Source organism: Hibiscus syriacus, unplaced genomic scaffold (genome assembly GCF_006381635.1).
Source record: "Hibiscus syriacus cultivar Baekdansim isolate YM2019G1 unplaced genomic scaffold, ASM638163v2 tig00110882_pilon, whole genome shotgun sequence".
In the NCBI taxonomy this organism is placed as follows: Eukaryota; Viridiplantae; Streptophyta; class Magnoliopsida; order Malvales; family Malvaceae; genus Hibiscus; species Hibiscus syriacus.
In genome coordinates, this window is record NW_024062896.1 from 754,695 (window position 1) to 775,867 (window position 21,173).

Genomic DNA, 21,173 nt, shown 5'->3' on the forward strand with positions numbered 1-21,173 from the left:
ATACAGTCCCTCAACATTTATTCCGTTTGCAATATGGTCCCCCAACTTAAACCACAGTTAGAAAATTAGGATAAATTATATAAACGGTCATTGAACTTTTCAATCACTTGAATTTCGGTCCCCCAACTTTTAAAACTTGCAAAACAGTCATCAATTTCATTCTAAACCCCAATTTCCAAAGTAATTCAATTTTATTCTAAACCCTAAATTCTAAAATACTTCAATTAAATTCTAAAATTTCAATTTAAGGTAATATAGGCTTGAAGAAAGAGTTCAAGGCACAGACACAATGAATAAAAATATATTTATATAAATGTATATTTATATTTAGATGTATAAATAAAAAATATATTCATATATTAATGTATGAATCATTTATATTTTTTGAATATTTTATTTTTAATAAGAAATTAAAATTATTAATTATATTAGAAATAAACTTAAGATTATATATATAATCATGAATTATAAATATGAAAAATATAATTATTAAAGTTTATATAAATCTTAAATTTATTCTTTTAAAATATTGTATCAACTAATATTTAAAAATATATTAAATCTATCAAACAATTTATCAAATATAATATTTTTTTATTGTAAAAATATAATATTTTCCCATCATTTATTGCTTTCAAATTTTTGCCGAAGTTCAAATCTCATTATTTCCATTTTACATTATATTCTTTTTTTTCTGGCATTGGTCATACTATTAGTATATGTATTATTGTATATCTCTTAACACAAACGATGGTGTTAGCTTAGTGGCTCCACCCTATATCTTTCATTTGCGTGACTCAGGTTTGAGTTTGCCCAAGACCCAAATTTTACTTCTTTGTAACTTAATTTTCTTCTAATTAGGAGGTGACGTGTGTCACCAATAACACATATCATGATCATGTGTTAACACATGTCAGATCCTGATTAAATGATTAATTTATTAAATTTATTTAATTTAGGACCAAATTGATAGCATATATAAATAATTAGGTGGTAACACGTGTCACCAATGACACGTGTCATGATCATGTGCTAACACATGTCAGATCCTAATTAAATGATTAATTTATTAAATTTTATTTAATTTAGGACCAAATTGATTATATAAATAATAAAGACTGAATGTATAATAATGTCAATTCCTTTTAACTGCCACATCATCATTTTTATCAATTGGTAACGACTAGTGGCTTAGTTGAAACAGTTAAATAATTATGTGGTATGATTGATAAATTTAAAAGATCGATGACAAAAGTAAAAAGGGCTAGATAGTTAAGTTGTCAACCGAGTAGTTTACACTTTTATTTATACGTCAAAATAACATTTTATAAATTTAAAATTCGAATTATTTTCAACCTCTTTTATATCCTAACTACTTTTTTTAATTAAAAAAATTTCTTCAACAGATAAGAATTATACTATTATATTTATATAAAAAATACGTATCACATGAAATAAGATGAAATTAAATAATAATAACTTTGACATAATTGAATTTAATTTAAGTATTTTGGAATTTAGGGTTTAGAATAAAATTGAATTACTTTGGAAATTGGGGTTTAGAATGAAATTGATGATTGTTTTGCAAGTTTTAAAAGTTGGGGGACCTAAATTCAAGTGACTGAAAAGTTCAATGACCATTTATATAATTTATCCTAATTTTCTAACTGTGGTTTAAGTTGGGGGACCATATTGCAAACGGAATAAATGTTGGGGGACTGTATTGCAAGTTTTAAATGTTGGGGGACCTAAATGCAAGCTTCTGAAATGTTCAGTGACCATTACTATACTTTACCCTAATAATTAATATATGCGATAAAAATCAACCCCCTCTTAATCTTTCATAGTGTTTTATATTCGATAAATATATAAAAAGAATCTGTCAATTGAGATTATACTTTGACCGCCAATCTTAGTTATAATTGGTCTAAACTTTGTACCTAATTCTTGGTATATTTTGGAGCAAAGTTGTAACCAATAAGTAAATAAAATAGATTTTAGGTCTTTTGGAGAGAAAAAAACTAATAGGTTAATATAAAACTCGAAAAATAAAATCAAACATTTAAGTGTAAAATTAAAAATAATTTTCTGTGAGAGATACGACTCTTAAAATAAAATAAAAAATGTATCAGGAAGATATAAAACTAGAGAAGATCCCAAATATTTTCAATTAAAATATAAAAAATTCAAAGATTTTATTTTAAAGTTTCATGTTTAAAATTTAATTGATTTAATTTAAAATTATTTAGATACTTAATCTTTATGCATATTAATTTGTAAAAGAATATACATTAAATAGACTTAAAATAATTGATAATGAATCTATTGAATGGTCTTGATGATAAAAGAAGATAATAGTCTCTCTAAAGGACCAAATTCGAATAGTTGCATTTGTAAGAGACGTGTATATTATTAATGATTAATTTTATTTTAACAAATATTATCTTAGAGTCACATCGTAATATTAAAAATTTGATAATACAAAATTTGAATTAAGATAAATAATGATTTAATCGCCATGTGAATGATAATTTTAGTACATTATACTATATAAACAAATAAATTAGATGATGAGGTTTACCCAAAGCTAAACTTATAGTCGACAGTGTATTTATTGATTGATTTTAGTGGTTAGAAGGAAAATTGTTTTTTTTTTATATTATGAATTTAAACAATTATATTTGTAGAATGATTATGCACTATTAATAATTAAAAAAATATATAGATATATACTATCTTTTTACTATAAAGAAGAAAAAAACCTTATAGTCGGCTGTTTACAATAACATTGGTGAGCGAAGAGAAGTTTGAATTCCATTCCACGCATGGCTGTCATTGTTGGTTTTGTTTGGTGTTTCATTCCAGTCCAAGTCGCCAGGTCGTGCCCCATGCCAGTCTTCTCTTTTTGTCGGCATATAATAAATTTTGGAAATTGCTAAAAAAATTATTAAACCCCAAAGCCAGAAAATGGAAGAAATTACCCTTGAAATAAACGTTCGTCATGGCCACCTTGTTTTAACCGCGTGGTTAAAGGAGTCAGGCTTGTAGGGGATCCCTTTTGACCCACCATTGTCCTTTTCCTGCCTTCGAACCACTAAATAACTCCCAAATGGCGGTTCATTACCAGTTGGAAGGGATTTTCATACCCAATGTGATTAGGATTGGTGACCATTGAATAATCTGAACGACACTTTTAAGTATACTTGGAACTATCCCTTGTTGCATATAAATATAAGCCACTTTCTCTTACCATTTTGGCTCTAATCTTGGAATTTGAGCTTTTAGCTTTATACTAATGGATGACGTTTAAATACCTCAATATTTCATCTGTCCGTTTTGCCGTCCGGTTCCGAATTGACGCCGAACCACACGCTTCAACGGTTGAGTCAGGCTTGGTGTTCGGCAAATGCGGGCGGCGGTGTCGATAAGGTTCCTACCCGGGAGTCTCCTCTATGTAAGATTCGTCTTCTTGAACTCGTTCGTGAACTAGACGTTCCTGGTTTGTATGTAAATGCTTTGAACGAAATAGAAGTCCTAGGAAAGGACAATGAGGGGAACAAGAAGTTCATGGAGGACGCTGGTGTAGCCAGAGCTGTGATCTTGTTGTTGATACGATGTTACGATGAAAGTAAAACGATGGGGACTGAACAAGCTTTGAGGATTCTCTGTCATGTTTGGACACCATCAGGTGAAATCAAGGCATTTTTGGATGAAAATCATCGGCTCATTGACTGTCTAACATGGATTCTCGGGTGCGAAGTCGAGAACCATGTCCTCACCAAGACTCTCGCAATGCTTTCATTGAAACGGGTGATCGAGGCATCCAATACGAGGTCGTTGGAGAAGTTGAAACCCGAGTTCATGAAACAAATGTTAACGGTAATTAAATCGAAAATCTCTCAACAAGCGACCAAATCCTCCTTGCAAGTTCTGATCCAAGCGTGCCTTCAAGGACGAAACAAGATGAAGATCGTCAAGGCCAACGCGATCTTCGAGCTCATCGAATTCGAACTCGAGAAACCGGAAAAGAACATATCGGAACTGATCTTCAACCTTCTGGCACATCTATGTTCATGCGCCGATGGTAGAGCCGAGTTTCTTCGCCATGCGGGAAGCATAGCGATGGTGGCGAAAAGGATCCTGAGAGTTTCTCCGGCAACCGATGATCAAGCCGTTTGCATACTTTCGTCGATCTCGAAAAATGCAGCAACAAAAGAAGTACTTTTAGAGATGTTGAAGGTTGGGGCAGTGACAAAGCTATGCATGGTAATTCAAGCAGATTGTCCAACATATCTGAAACAGAAAGCCAGAGGGGTCCTTTGATTGCACTCTAATTTGTGGAGTGATTCTCCTTGTATTGCTGTTTATCTGTTAACCAGGCACCAAAGGTAACTCATGGTGACAAAAGTAAAAAAAAAGATTACAGTTTGTAGTTAAAAACATCGTGATTGATTAATACAGTCATATTCATAATGACCAATATCAATAAATGTATATACAATATTCATCAATTACACTTTTTATCTTTAATTTTATGCAATTTTATAGATGAAACTTTTAATTTAATTTTCAAAATTTACCATCATAGTTATCAATGTATTATATATCATTTTGTAATTAACATATTATAATAAATACAAAGAATTATATTAATCTAAAATAAAAATAAATTGATATATGTGTATTTAAAATATATATAATTAAATCAAAATAAAAGTTATATATATAATTTATTAAAAAAATCATGTATATAGTTACACTAAATCAAAATTTATATATTATACAATACATTTAATCAAAATTCATGCTGATATTTAATATGTATCTCTTTGTTAAGTTATTTATTGAATTTGACAATCAAATCAAATCTATTTTATGATTCACGCCACAAAAACGTGTATATATTATAAACAATTTTTGTTGAACGATTCATGTAAAATAATATTTGATGCGATAGGTAAGATTGTTGAACCAATTTTAAAGTTCATATAAATATAAGAATTTGATCTTAATTTAATCAATACTATTATTGTTATAATAATTTAAAACATGTGAACTAAACGTTTAATATTCATTAATTTAATTTTAAATTTAGAGATTTACAAATAATTTAATCAATCTAACAATATATAAAATAGTTAATCAGTTGTTGGGAGTTGAAACATTTTTGTGTGTTTGGAATATAATATATGAAGTAAATTAATATTGCGTCACATTGGAGTTCACTTATATTATAAATTTAAACAAAATAATTATAACTTCCAATTTCATAGCTAACAATAAAATTATGAATTTAGAAAAATAATTTAACATAGAAATAGAATCAACTCGAATTTCAAAACCATCCATGTATAGGGATATTTATCGAGTGAGTCGATCAAGAGTTGAGAAGTACTTGATTCGTGCTCGTTAAAAAAATTTATTAGTCAGCTCATGTTCGTTAAAAAAATTCGTTGCTTGTTAAGCTCATCAAAATTTGTACCTTATTTTTTAATTATAGGTAAATTTTACTAACATTATATAAAGCTTAATATAAACATAAATTAACATTTAACCAAAACATTATCAAAATCTGTACTATATAAGGTTTGATTTTTTGGTATAATAAATTATTAATTTATTTTTTTGTTTATTAGAAAATTAATAAATTTATAAAATAATAATAGTTATTAATTAGTAGTTTATTATTTATTAGTAAACTAGTAGTTGTTATTTATATTTTTTTCTGAATGTAATAAATATTTAAGGTAACTACTAAAACAAATATTGAAATATAATGAATTGCTCGCAAACTTATTGTGTCGAGTTGAACTTTACTCGACTCAAATTGTTAAAATCTCAAGTCGAACTTTAATTTAAATCGAATCAATCTAAATCAAAGACTAATTAAATTTTAAAAACATCTCACGAACTGTTCAACTCATTAAACAAATTATATCCGTCTGCTTTTATCATTATCTCTTTGGATCGTATGTGAATCTTCTAGAAGTTTTATTATATGGCTTTCAAAACATTTGAATTCCACACCCATTTTTCTATGAATGGAGTAGCTGCATGGGCGGCCTAGCTTTGTATTTTATCCATTCTTTTATGAATTTACTATTACATAAAAAATTATAAAATAAATCAGCCATTAAGCTTTGAATTTAAAAAATTAGTGAAATTAAACTCCCAATCTTTTAATTTTTATAGTTTAATTAATTTTTAGGACCCTATTTATTTTAAAGTTAAATAATTAATCCCCTCGTAATTCAATTATGATTTCATCTTTGGATAAAGGATTATTTTATAATAGGATCTATGCAGAGCCAACTCATAAGTGCATGAGCTCCAGCTCAGGGGCTCAGGGGATCATTCTTTAACTTTAATAAAATAATAAAAATAATGTGTTAGACAGTATTATAAGTTAATATTATAAGTTAATGTCCACCGTTTATTGTTTTAGTTGTATTTAAAGTGTTTTCTTATCAAAACAATAAAAATTATAAATTTGACAAATTTTTATTACGTTTCTATGATTTATTAATAAATTAATAAATTAATTATTTAAAATTTGTAGAATATACTTTCGTTCTATATGAGCCTAGTTTTAAAATTTTACTTTAAGACTTAAAAAGTAGTTGAGATATCTTTGGGATCCATGTGTTATTTGATCGACATATTTTTTAGAAATACGATCGATTGTCTCTTAGCTTTCCAATTGTACATGAAACACACTAATTTGCGATTTGAAACTCAAGATATTATCATTTTAATAAAATATCGCATGCAAAAATATTTATACGGGTTAATTCGGGTATTTAATATCTAATATGGATTAATAAATTGGAAATTAATAATCTTGAAAAGCTAACATTGAACTTTTTATCCTTTCCTACTTCCTCACCGAAAAATAATATAGAATATTTTCAAAGAATAATTAACAAAATTCTCATGAAAAGAGTCTCTGCATTGACAAATATTTGATTATCCCTAATAAATTTGCATAGTTCCAACATTAGTTGCATGGAGAGACGTGCTTTAATTTCACCCCATGCCTGTTTCAATCTATCTACACACACTATCAAATAAAAGAGCACCAATCTCAAGAAGATGGATAATAAGACAACAAATGAGAAGGGATACAAGAATGGTTCCTCCAAACCCTAGCGTGCAATTTCAATATCTCCCTTGCTTTCTCCTTTGTCTTATAACCATTATCAAGTTGAAGAACCAAACAAAGCTTTGCCACCACCCCAACCTGCAACATCTCCTGAAGAACCCTAGATGTTGCCGAGAACCTGCAAATCGATGATAGTATCCTCACCGCCCTCTCGCTTGCCGCATGCGAAACCCTAAATATCTTCTTCGACACCATCGCTATCCCCGCTCCGTGGATCATGAACTCCGCCCTTCCTTCGGCGCAACCGCAGAGCTGATCTAGAACGATCAATGCGAGTTCCGAAACTCGCTTGCTCGAGCTCTCGAGGAGAAGCTCGACCAACACGAACACGGCTCCTTCCTCCACGGCTTTGATCCTGTTTCTTCCCCATGGACAAAGCTCCATTAGGAGTTTCAATGCTGCCTTGGTGGCTTGTTGAGAGATCTGGTCTCGTAAAGTGCGTACGATCTCGGCCAGGAATTCGGGTGTAGGGCTGATCAAATGGATTGGATCCGCCACTTGGAAGACATTATTCAATAGAATCGTGGCGTATGCTCGAGATTGGTAGCTACCATTTTTCAGGATTTGAACTAAAGACTCCACAAACTCATTATCATTGTCGACGATTCTCTTTAGACAGCTTTCGGATACCTTGATTTGATAAAGAATGCTCAACGCTTCGTCGCAAGCTTTTATAACTTCAGACCATTGGTTGCTCTCCATTTTAAACGACGAATCATAACTCCTGATGATCGATACAAGAAACTCAACTGCACCGGTGGCTTCCAGGCAGCTCCTGTTTCTTTCACCTTCGAGGGTGATTGATCTGAGGCTTTCAAGGCATTTGACTTGCATCTCAGGGAACTTGTTGGCATCTTTAATCAACTTGGCGATCTGGGTTTTGTGGATCAGAGGCTTGGGTGTCGGGATTCTTTCGATTCCATGGGAAGCATTGAGAGTGCACCATGCTTGGATCAAGCGACGAAGAGTATGGTTCGGGGTTAGATCTGAATCCCCGTCCAACGGTTGTTTAGTCACCGGACATACCTTGTTCTTGGATGAAAACAACCATTGCTCTATGCTTTCTCTATCGTATGTTATCCCGGTTGAGATCGCAACTGGATCTCTCATTAGTTGAAGCGAAATCGGACAAAGAAAATGAGAAGGAATCTCAATTTCATCCATAACTTTTGGTGTATTACTAATTCTATAGGGGAAAAAAACAAGAAGCAGCTTTTTATGAAACTATATCCGGAAAATAAGATGGTACCAGATAAAGGATGGCAAAAAAAAAAAGTGAACTTAAACACTTGCCAAAATAGCTGGTTGGAGAGAAGCTTTCTATATGAATGGACAAGTGCAAGTTGTTCAATATCAATGAATATAAAGTCAACACACGCATAATTAGAGGGAAATTAAATTAGGACCATTTCCAAGGTTTTGTAAGAGAAAGGCTCTAAAATAAAAACACTACTTCCAAGGTATAAAAAAATGGGCAAGACTTGTTTCGTGAGGGCAATAAATTTGGGGGAGCTTCGAGACAGGTGTCGGTGTTGCAATGGGCGTTTGTTGAGCTTTATTGGTTCTTTGACTTTATTTTTTTGGATTAAAGTAAGACTTTGTTTGTTTTTTACGTGTATTGGGTGTGGATCATGAATGTTGCATGGCTGGTGCCGACAAGTCCTCATGTGGCTCGTGGATCTCCCGCTCTCCGCGCGTCTCATCGGTTGTTCCTTTAAGAACTCCATTTATGTGCTACTCCTAATTTCAAATTTCTTGTTTAATGCGGCTTTTACTTTGGAGTTGGAGGACGGGGTCAATCTAAATGGATTGATTGCCTTTAACTATCAACATTTATATATTTTATTAATTCAATCTTTATTGTACTTTTCTCATGCATCTTATACGGGTCACACTAACGTCTATCGAATTTTGAGGCTTTCAATTTCTATATCCTCCAATCAACAATTCCTTAATACGATCATTGATAGACTCATGTGATCTACTAATTATATCTATTACATGATAGTAAGATCAATTTAGCTTGCCAACCTATAAATAACTATCATCACCTTAGACCTAACACTAACTCTAAAGGTATGTATATAAATAAAAAATCACTATGCAGTATTGGAGAAATAGAGACTCGACTGTTCATCATCTTCATCAACTCGTTTATTCTCTCTTTCTCATCCACTACAACTCCCCTCAATAGCCTCTATTCTTTTTCTAAGTTAATTTGATCATTGATTTTTAAACAATTATTAAAATACTTATTATTAATATAAATATTATATTTAATAGTGATGAAATGGCACTCTACATGATAATCTAATGTATTTTGTGATTATATAAATTATGACATTATTTATGTTATATATCAAATTAATAAATATAAAAAATAAAAAAATCATATTTCTTTCAAGAGAAAAAAGTATATGATTGTTGACATAAAGCAAACAATATATATATCTAAGCAGAAAGGAAATAAGCATTGCGGTAAAGTGTAGATCTCAATAAAATGGGGGAATTGGACATATTATCCGAGTGCATGAATGATTGAAAGCAAGTGTCCAAGTTCAAAGGTGCTTTGGTTTCGTAAGATAAATAAATTGTTATCGTAATAAGACTAATATGTAAAAAGCATAACCCCAAAACAATACAATTTTGATTGCCGAATCTATTGAGCGTATTAGCGATAAGATGAAATATTGTTCTTCCTAAAAATTTCGAATTCGATCAATTGTATCTGTATAATGTATATACATTATCAAGAGTTTAATAAAATTCTTAACCGATATTGTTTTATAATCACTCAAACTGATAAAAAAATTCGAGTGCCAAAAGGGCAGGCAATTAAGGGCAGCACAAGTTGCGGGAATTGGCTCGAGGGCAGTAGGGGATGAGCAAATTAAGGAAGGTGGTCATGCAGGCCTGAGCTGTATATCTGGGGATCCAGGAATCAGACAATTGATTATCGAGCGGTGCCGGCACCAGACATGGCAATGTCCACCAATCACCTCCTACTATAAAATTATTATAAAGATAAGGTTGGAGGAATCCTCATTAATCATGCAACGTTTATTTTAACTCCTTTTTTAATGTTTTCAACGCAGAGTATTAAAAAATTAGGTTTACAATTTATTTGTATTGTTTAACTGTTCAAACTGCAAACTGTTTTTCAGACAGCTCGTCTTCCAGTTTATATGTTAGTTTTTTAAACTTTTCGTTTATTTCAATGCTTATGTCTTCATTTTTCTAGTTAAATATTGTGTTAAACGCAACTATTGGACGCAGATACTTAAAAAAATATTAATATTTCTATGAAATATATTTTTAAACAATTAGTAGAGTCAAGCTATTTGATTATGAATATGTAGAAATCTTTAAACTTTTTTATGTTTATTATTAAAATCCAAACTCAAATTCATGCTTGTAAATTCTCCGGAAATCCATTAGCATGCGTGATGAGAGACTATATTGTGTCAACGAAATTGGATTTGGACCACAATAATTTATAATAATTTATAACACCAACTTGTGTTGTTTACATTCAACCACCCGCAACAAATGTCATGAATTGTGTTCTTCAATGAAACCTATACTTTCTCCAACTTTAAGTTTCAATCTCCATCACCCGATAAATTATTTTATAAACCCTTTCCACCATGTCATCAATAGTCCTAACCAATTAAAAGAATTCACCTCAATTTTTTTCCATGTCATTTGCACACAGATTTGTTCAATTCACCTCAACTCCTTTCTACCATTGTCGTCGCTCATTTGTTCAAGTCGTTCATCGGCTTTTGCCAATTACTGCTCAAGGGTAGATAGCAACACAAATTTCTATCCAATAAATGGTAGTGAGTTACCTGCAACAATAATAACCCGGATGCACAAATAATCCACCCTTGAGCAAATAATATATACATATTCATCATAAGGTGAAGCTAATGGAGTCATAGTGCAGGTTTCGAATCAATCCGGGTGCATAAATATCACAACAGCGTGCTGCGTCTTCCTTGATTCACACGAAAGAACTCTTACATCTAATTCTTTTAAATCGAATAATATTTCTGCACTGTAATATCAAGATTAACCATGAACTTTGATCTGTTGTTGGAGAAGAAAAGGTATTAATGAATGCCCTAAAAATAATCCTTAAATTTAGATTCAATATTGATATGCATTCATGAAGAAACTTATTTCATAAATAAAATCCTTGTGTGACACTAACTTATGGTATACGTCAACATCACTATTAAATTTTTAACGGCATCATACTAAAATGAAACTTAAACTAAACATTAAATATGAATTTGAAAAAATATTTAAGTACCAAAATAGAATAAAAGTAATAATTTAAATATTAAATGTGTAGTTTACCTGGTTTATTAACAATTGGTATAATTCAATGAAAGTTGACCAGCACACTCCCCATTTGGGTTCGGCCTCTATTAGGCCAGAACTCTGATGACCTCGGTCCATATATGATATCTAGTTGGCTACTTGGATGATGTCCAAGTATGAGCTCATCTCATATGTAATTCGTTTAATTAATAGTACGAGATAATTATAATATAATATTTATTTAATTTTTTATTTATTGAAAAAATATATAAACCTTTTAAACACAATTATTTAAATTCGAATTGGAAAGAATAATACTATTTTTTATCATCAAAACCACTTAATAAGTTTAATTAAAAAAATAAATAATAAGGGAATCTACGAGAGAACACGAGGACATAAATTCTAGGAAAGCAAACTTTAAAATGCAAGCCACAAGCCCAAAATAAATAACTGTCAATAATTGTGGCAGCAGCCGGCTGCTAATTTAGTCTAAGTGGCCAACCAACTTTGGTTGATTTTAGTAAGGTATAATTACAAAATTTAATCACTAAACTTTAGGGTATTTACAAGATTAAGTCCTTAAGATTTAGCTATAAGTATCCTAGCCCATTTAGCTTCAAAACCATCCCAAAGCATTCTAGCTTTCTTCTAATACTAGAGAGAATTTAGAGAGTTTCTTGAGAGTTGTTTTCTCCTTTTTATCAAGAGAGAATTATCATTGTTTTCTCCTTGGTAAATCGAGAGAGGTTGTAATTCCTATTTTTCTCATAGTGAAATTCTTCTACCGTTGCCCGTGGTTTTTACCCTATATTATTTAGGGGTTTTCCACGTAAATTTTGTGTCTCTTTTATCTTCATTTTTATTTTCTCAAATTATCAGTTGCGATTTTGCTCTATCCGATAGCCGTCTTCCGCAACAATTGGTATCCGAGCCAGATTTGAGTGTGTAATATATATGCTTATTGTCTTTGTGGTTACCACCAAAAGGTGGATCCTCCAACATAAGAAAGTAAGAAGTTATTACCCATTCTTTGAAGGTTCCAGAGAACTATTCACGATAGTGAAATAGTGGGAGCTATCCGTAAAAGAAGCTATGGCAACGAAATTTGATATTGAAAAGTTCAATGGGAGAAATTTCTCATTGTGGAAATTAAAGATGAAGGCCATTCTGAGGAAAGACGGGTGTCTAGCGGATATCAGTGAAAGGCCGATGGATTTTGCAGATGACAACAAATGGATCGAAATGGACGGAAATGCTATGAAAAACTTTCATCTAGCATTAGCAGATGAAGTATTGTCAAGCATCGAGGAGAAAAAGACAGCTAAGAAGATATGAGATCATCTCACCAAATTGTACGAGGCCACATCGTTGCACAATAAAATTTTCCTTAAGAGGAAATTGTATACTCTCCGTATGCCAGAATCTACTTCAATGACAGAGCACTTAAACACACTGAACACTTTATTTTTCTCAGCTTACATCCTTAAGCTGTAAAATAGGAGAACAAGAACGTGCTGAACTTCTACTTCAAAGTCTACCAGATTCGTATGATCAACTCATCATCAACTTGACAAACAGTAATGTCACCAGTCTAGTCTTCGATGACATTGCAGCTGCTGTTCTACAAGAAGAAAATCGGTTCAAGAACAAGGAAGACAGACAAGTAAATCTGCAACAAGTAGAAGCATTGACAACGATGAGAGGGAGATCAACAGAACGTGGCCAAAGCAGCAGTCACAAACATGGTAGATCAAAGTCGAGGAGCAAGAAGAATTTAAAGTGTTACAACTGTGGAAAGAAGGGTCACTTGAAGAAGGATTGTTGGAGTCTAAATAAAAACTCCAATCCACAAGGCAATACTGCAAACACTTCAGATGATGGAGATGCTCTATGCTGTGAAGCGTCAACCACCGTGGAAGGCAGAAAGAGATATGCAGATATATGGCTCATTGATTCGGGAGCAACATATCATATGACCTCAAGAAGAGAATGGTTCCATCATTATGAACCTGTCTCAGGAGGATATATGTATAGTTGCAATAATCATGCCTTAGAGATCGTTGGCATTGGAACTATCAAATTGAAGATGTACGATGGAACAATTAAAGTTGTTCGAGATGTGCGACACGTGAAAGGCCTGAAGAAAAATTTATTATCATACGGATTGTTGGATAATAATGCAAGCAAGATTGAAACACGTAAAGGAATCATGAAAGTTTTCCGTGGAGCGCTTGTGGTGCTGAAAGGTGAAAAGATAGCATCAAACTTGTACATACTGAAGGGAGAGACTTTGCTAGAAGCAGAAGCCTCCGTTGCTTCGTGTAGTTCAAATTCTGCAATGCTATGACATCAGAAACTTGGACACATGTCAGAACAAAGAATGAAAGTCCTTGTGAAGCAAAACCTACTTCCAGGCTTAACAAAGGTAACACTTTCTTTGTGTGACCATTGCATAACAAGTAAGCAGCACCGGTTGAAATTCAACAAATCAAATTCTAGAGGCAAAAGTGTTCTAGAATTGGTTCACTCTGACGTATGGCAAGCACCAGTTACATCCCTAGGTGGAGTAAAATACTTTGTCTCATTTATTGATGACTACTACAGGAGATGCTGGGTGTACCCTATCAAGAAGAAGTCAGACGTATTTTCAACTATCAAAAACTTCAAGGCGCGGGTGGAACTTGATTCTGGAAATAAGATCAAGTGTTTCAGAACAGATAATGGAGGAGAATACACAAGCGAAGAATTTGATGACTTTTGCGGGAAAGAAGGCATCAAAAGACAGTTCACAGTGGCGAACACTCCTCAACAAAATAGAGTGGCAGAGCGGATGAACAGAACCTTGTTAGAAAGAACAAGAGCAATGTTGAGGGATGCAGGCCTAGAAAAATCATTCTGGACAGAAGCAGTCAATACCGCCTGTTATTTGGTGAATCGAGCTCCATCAACTGCATTAGAGCTGAAGACACCAATGGAGATGTGGACTGGTAAACCAGCTGATTATTAAAACCTCCATGTATTTGGAAGTATTGTGTACGTGATGTACAACTCCCAAGAACTTTCAAAGCTAGATCCAAAATCCAGGAAATGCAAATTCTTGGGGTATGCTGATGGAGTAAAGGGGTATCGCTTGTGGGATCCCACTGCCCGCAAAGTGATCATCAGCAAGGATGTTATCTTTGTAGAAGATAAGCTACAAAGAAAAGAAGACGATAATAGCGCTGAAAAGTCAGAGACTACACAGATATTTGTGGAAAAGGAGTTTGAACAAGGAGATTCTTTTGAAGCAGAACCAGCACATGATGAACAATAACCAGAGAGTTCTGAAGCTCTAACAACTCGTCAATCAGATCGTGTTAGAAGACGTCCCAATTGGCACTCAGATTATGTTATAGAAGGTAATATTGCAAATTGCCTTTTAACAGAGGACGGTGAGCCATGAACATACCATGAGGCAATAAACAACTCAGATGCTTCACTGTGGATGATGGCGATGCAAGAAGAAATTGAAGCCCTTCATAAAAATAATACATGGGACATTGTGCCACTACCACAATGAAGGAAGCCAATTGGTAACAAATGGGTTTTCAAAATCAAGCGAAATGGTGACGATCAAATGGAGAGGTATCGTGCAAGACTGGTGGTCAAAGGATATGCTCAAAAAGAATGTATTGATTTTAATGAAATCTTTCCTCCTGTGGTTCGACTAACAACAGATCGAGTAGTCTTGGCAATGTGTGCTACATTGAACTTACATCTAGAGCAGCTAGATGTTAAAACAACTTTTCTTCATGGAAATCTTGAAGAAGATATTTACATGCTCCAGCCTGAAGGTTTTGAAGAAAAAGAAAAGAAGAACTTGGTTTGTAGGTTGAACAAATCTCTGTACGGTCTAAAGCAGGCACCGAGGTGTTGGTATAAGAGATTTGATTCCTTCATTATGTGCCTTGGATATAACAGACTTAATGCAGACCCTTGTGCTTATTTCAAGAGGTCTGGTGATAACAATTTTGTTATATTATTGTTGTATGTTGATGACATGTTGGTTGCATGACCCAACAAAGATCATATTGAAGAATTGAAGGCACAACTGGCTAGGGAATTTGAAATGAAGGACTTGGGATTAACAAACAAGATTCTAGGGATGCACATTCACCGAGACAGAAGTAATAGGAAGATTTGGCTTTCACAAAAGAATTACTTGAAGAAGATCTTGTCACGATTCAACATGCAAGATTGTAAGCCAATTTCTACCCCTCTTCCTATTAACTTCAAATTATCCTCCAGTATGAGTCCTAGCAGTGAAGAAGAGAGGATTGAGATGTCTCGAGTGCCGTATGCATCAGCAGTGGGAAGTTTGATGTTCGTTATGATATGCACAAGACCAGACATTGCACAAACAGTGGGAGTGGTTAGTCGGTACATGGCGAATCCATGCAAAGAGCATTGGAATACAGTAAAAAGGATCCTGAGATACATCAAAGGGACCTCAAATGTTGCATTATGTTACGGAGGATCAAACTTACTAATCAATGGGTATATAGATTCTGACTATGCATGGGATTTGGATAAAAGCAAATCTACTACAGGATATGTGTTCAAAATTGCTGGTGGAGCTGTAAGCTGGGTTTCAAAATTGTAGTCAGTTGTGGCTACATCCACAACAGAGGCAGAATATGTAGCAGCTACACAAGCCAGTAAAGAAGCAATTTGGTTGAAGATGCTATTGGAGGAGCTTGGTCACAATCAAGAGTATGTCTCTCTGTTTTGTGACAGTCAAAATGCCTTGCATCTAGCAAAGAATCCAACATTTCATTCAAGGACAAAGCACATACGAGTTCAATATCATTTCATTCGTGAAAAAGTGGAAGAAGGGACAATATATATGCAGAAAATTCATACCAAAGACAACATAACAAATTTCATGACGAAGGCATTCAATGCTGATAAAATTTACCTGGTGTGGATCCTCTTGTGGCCTGTAAAAAACGTAAGCAACATGAAGGTACAAGGTAGAAATAATGGTGAGAAGATATGATTATTCAAATCAAATCTTCAAGTGGGAGATTGTTAAAAGTCAAGCCTACAATTGTTGAAAGTTAAAGAAACTTTCGGTGGCAGCTGCAATTGTTCAACAATTGCTTTCGGTGGCAGCAAAAATTGTTGAATTTTGGTAAAGGTAAATTACCCAATTTAGTCATTGTACTTTAGGGTATTATAAGATTAGTCCTTAGGCTTCAACTATAAATACCCTAGCTCATTTAGCTTTAAAACCATCCCAAATCATTATAGTTTTCTCCTAATACTAGAGAATTTAGAGAGTTTCTTGAGAGTTTTCTCCTTTTTTATCAAGAGAGAATTATCATTGTTTTCTCCTTAGTAGATCGAGAGAAGTTGTAATTCCTATTTTTTTCATAGTGAAATTCTTCTACCGTTGCCCGAGGTTTTTACCCTATATTATTTAGGGGTTTTCCACGTAAATTTTGTGTCTCTTTTATCTTCATTTTTATTTTCTCAAATTATCAGTTGCGTTTTTGCTCTATCCGATAGCCATATTCCGCAACAATTGCATGCCTCAACCACTTTGATTTTGATATTCTGCAAAGTTGGGGTTTTTTTATTTTATGTCTCGGGTTGTTATTTTCTAACATATGATACAATCATGCTGGCTAAAGCAGGAATCTGAATGTGTTTATTTGAGGCAGTGGTGCCATCAGAGTGTCCAGATTACTGTTTAACTCAAGTTTCTTCGTTATGACTGTTGAGGTTGTCACTACTGTCATTGTCTTCTTGGTAGAGTCTGACTGCCCCGAGGGTTGTAATTATGCAAGCAATTTCTCTAGTCAAGGCAGATACTCGTCATTGGTCATAGTCAATGTGGAGTTCAGAGGTTCAACTCTTCCTTGTCCTTAACTGACCCCCCATAAGTTTTGGTTGAATCCCTCTTGATGACAAGTTTTGGTAGTCGTCTACGCGAGGTTGTTATTTTGGGATTATTGCTCGAGTGTTGCTTCTGTAGCTGCACATTTTCTTGGGTTGTTTTTAGTTCTTTCCCGGAGAACATTTGGTGATTCTGCTGCACTGGTCTTGAAGGGGTTCCTCGCTTCTAGTGTTGTTAGCCATTGATATATTTGGTTGTTGATGCCCTTAGTGTTGGTAGATTGGTGCGTGGGTCGTTACATGATTGATGTTGTAAAGATGCTCATTAGGGTGGCTGGTGATATATATATCAAAAGATAAAAAATTTGTTTATATTATTAATGTTTAATTTTTTTATTATTCTAAATGATTACAGGATAATATTTATAAATAAAATTAAAAAATATATATTTGGAACAAGTAATGCAATTTTTTTTGACAAAATCTGTTTTTTTTTCAATTGAAGCGAATAATAAAACATTTAATTATTTAGGCACAGTATTGTCCGATACACGCTCTTCCCATACCGTTTGAGGCTTCCTCTAAAGTTCCAATGACGGCATAAAAGGGTGGCCTCTTTGAAGGATCATTACTTGTGCATTCTTGTACAAGTCTACAAATTACAAACTCCAATATGATTAGTAAAATGAATTAATTAACAGGAATTAAGTAAAACTAAGGCTTAATTGATAATTCGACACTTAAAGTATAATCTAATTCCTATTTTGACCCCTGAGGTTTTTATCTAATATGATATTTAAGTTTTATTCAACCAATAGTTTTGGTCTCTACCTTACACTGTTAAAGAAACGATGTGGTCCTTTTAACCAATCAATGAGTGAAACATGAAGGATCAAATTAAGCCAATTTGAAGAATTGAAGGCACAACTGGCTAGGGAATTTGAAATGAAGGACTTGGGATTAACAAACAAGATTCTAGGGATGCACATTCACCGAGACAGAAGTAATAGGAAGATTTGGCTTTCACAAAAGAATTACTTGAAGAAGATCTTGTCACGATTCAACATGCAAGATTGTAAGCCAATTTCTACCCCTCTTCCTATTAACTTCAAATTATCCTCCAGTATGAGTCCTAGCAGTGAAGAAGAGAGGATTGAGATGTCTCGAGTGCCGTATGCATCAGCAGTGGGAAGTTTGATGTTCGTTATGATATGCACAAGACCAGACATTGCACAAACAGTGGGAGTGGTTAGTCGGTACATGGCGAATCCATGCAAAGAGCATTGGAATACAGTAAAAAGGATCCTGAGATACATCAAAGGGACCTCAAATGTTGCATTATGTTACGGAGGATCAAACTTACTAATCAATGGGTATGTAGATTCTGACTATGTAGGGGATTTGGATAAAAGCAAATCTACTACAGGATATGTGTTTAAAGTTGTTGGTGGAGCTGTAAGCTGGGTTTCAAAATTGTAGTCAGTTGTGGCTACATCCACAACAGAGGCATAATATGTAGCAGCTACACAAGCCAGTAAAGAAGCAATTTGGTTGAAGATGCTATTGGAGGAGCTTGGGCACAATCAAGAGCATGTTTCTCTGTTTTGTGACAGTCAAAGCACCTTGCATCTAGCAAGGAATCCAACATTTCATTCAAGAACAAAGCACATACGAGTTCAGTACCATTTCATTCGTGAAAAAATGGAAGAAGGAACGATAGATATGCAGAAGATCCATACCAAAGACAACATAACAGATTTCATGACGAAGGTGATCAACGCTGATAAATTTACCTGGTGTCGATCCTCTTGTGGCCTGTCAGAGACGTAAGCAACATGATGGTACAAGGTAGAAAGAATTGTGTGAAGATATTATTGTTCCAATCAAATCTTCAAGTGGGAGATTATCAATAATTGTGGCAGCAGCCGGCTGCTAATTTAGTCTAAGTGGGCAGCCAACTTTGGTTGATTTTAGTAAGGTATAATTATAAAATTTAATCACTAAACTTTAGGGTATTTACAAGATTAAGTCCTTAAGATTTAACTATAAATACCCTAGCCCATTTAGCTTCAAAACCATCCCAAAGAATTCTAGCTTTCTTTTAATACTAGAGAGAATTTAGAGAGTTTCTTGAGAGTTGTTTTCTCCTTTTTATCAAGAGAGAATTATCATTGTTTTCTCCTTGGTAGATCGAGAGAGGTTGTAATTCCTATTTTTCTCATAGTGAAGTTCTTCTACCGTTGCCCGTGGTTTTTACCCTATATTATTTAGGAGTTTTCCACGTAAAATTTGTGTCTATTTTATCTTCATTTTTATTTTCTCAAATTATCAGTTGCGATTTTGCTCTATCTGATAGTCGTCTTCCGCAACAATAACAACCCTAGTGGTGTCTTGTAAAGAATCCTATAGGTCGGAGGGTGGAAAGATCCAACCACATCGCCTTCATGTTCGGCTGCTTCCCACCCATCACTTCCCTCCAACTTTCATCCTACCCTAGTTTTCTTGCCATATCTCGTGCTTCACTATTTTCAACTCTTGAATTTCATATATATATATATATATAATACTAAATACTTATAAATTTTATTTACTATTCTACTTATTATTATTTATTAAAAAATTCAACAAATATATTTTTAATATGAAATATTTATTTTCATTAAGTGTGAAAAATCAATAAAATTATGATTGAGAAGTACATTCTATCACGATGAGATGCCAATTTGGTGTTTGGATAACGTTCTCATTCATACGTGCCTTAATTAAGGATCATTCATTGAAATTTCTCAAAGATTTCTCAAAGATTTGACAAAGACAACACCATTTGTATATAGTTTTTCCTTTAAACCATTTTAGTTTAGTATAGAATTAGGATAGTTCGATGAATAAAAATAAAAAAATTGAAATTAACCGCAAGAAATATGAGTTAATCCCCGTCTTCATTTTCATTCATATCCAACAGTCATAAATCCATGTAAAATTAGAAAAAAACATTATGTTGCATAAATGGATACTAACCTTATATATAACATGTTTATTGCTTTATATATTACTTAATAAGTAGATATTAATATATTATTCCTTTCGAGTTACAATTTTAACCATATATAAACGTGTAACATGTATCTTTAACAATCACAACTTTTTTTATAGAAAAAAATTCAATGTATAAATAAATTATTATGTGCTAAAATAAGTAGACATTCCCCTTTCTAGGTCTAACATATTATTCTTTTAGTTTTAAACTCTTGTAAATATACGTTAATGTGGCGAGTTGAATGAATAATCCAATGAAGTAGATAAGAATCTCACTAAAAGGCTTTCCCTGTCTCGTGCAAGTTACGACTGCAACTTGCTAACACAAATTTCATGGAAGCAACACTCTTGGCATAAAGTTGGTCCTTCAGTGCTCTCAAAACTACTGTTTTGATTATTGTTCTTTTTAACTTCTGACAATGACGTGCAAAATCACGGGAATCAAAATCTTCCATGCATGACCATCGCTTTGAGTTTTGTTTGCAGATATGGATTCAAACAACCAATTATAATTTTAAACTGTAATAATAGACAATATAAATGATCAAAATTTAATAATTCGATAATATAAGTGATAAAACATAATTTTTTTAATTTTTAACCAAAAATATATAAATATAAAATAAAAGGGATCAATCCGATAATTTATCCAACTTTAAAAGTTTGGCTCATGATAGCCAACTGGGATAGGGTATCTTAATATAAGAAAGAAACAAGGTGGGGGATAAACCTTTGAATAAACTTTGACATTAATTATCAAATC

The 21,173-nt window shown here is 33.2% G+C and overlaps 2 protein-coding genes across 2 annotated transcripts; one reads left to right on the plus strand and one right to left on the minus strand.

Annotated features, from left to right (window-relative positions):
- The first annotated feature begins 3,109 nt into the window (after positions 1 to 3,109).
- LOC120144116 (E3 ubiquitin-protein ligase PUB24-like) lies at positions 3,110 to 4,410 on the plus strand. Its single transcript, XM_039158263.1, has 2 exons — positions 3,110 to 3,151; positions 3,391 to 4,410. Exons 1-2 carry the CDS (start codon positions 3,110 to 3,112, stop codon positions 4,321 to 4,323), a joined length of 975 nt encoding a protein of 324 aa, XP_039014194.1. The 3' UTR covers positions 4,324 to 4,410.
- A 2,552-nt stretch (positions 4,411 to 6,962) lies between these two features.
- LOC120144149 (E3 ubiquitin-protein ligase PUB23-like) lies at positions 6,963 to 20,834 on the minus strand. Its single transcript, XM_039158292.1, has 2 exons — positions 20,829 to 20,834; positions 6,963 to 8,374 (listed from the first exon to the last, which is right to left on the minus strand). Exon 2 carries the CDS (start codon positions 8,324 to 8,326, stop codon positions 7,085 to 7,087), a length of 1,242 nt encoding a protein of 413 aa, XP_039014223.1. The 5' UTR covers positions 8,327 to 8,374; positions 20,829 to 20,834; the 3' UTR covers positions 6,963 to 7,084.
- Between the last annotated feature and the right edge of the window lie 339 nt (positions 20,835 to 21,173).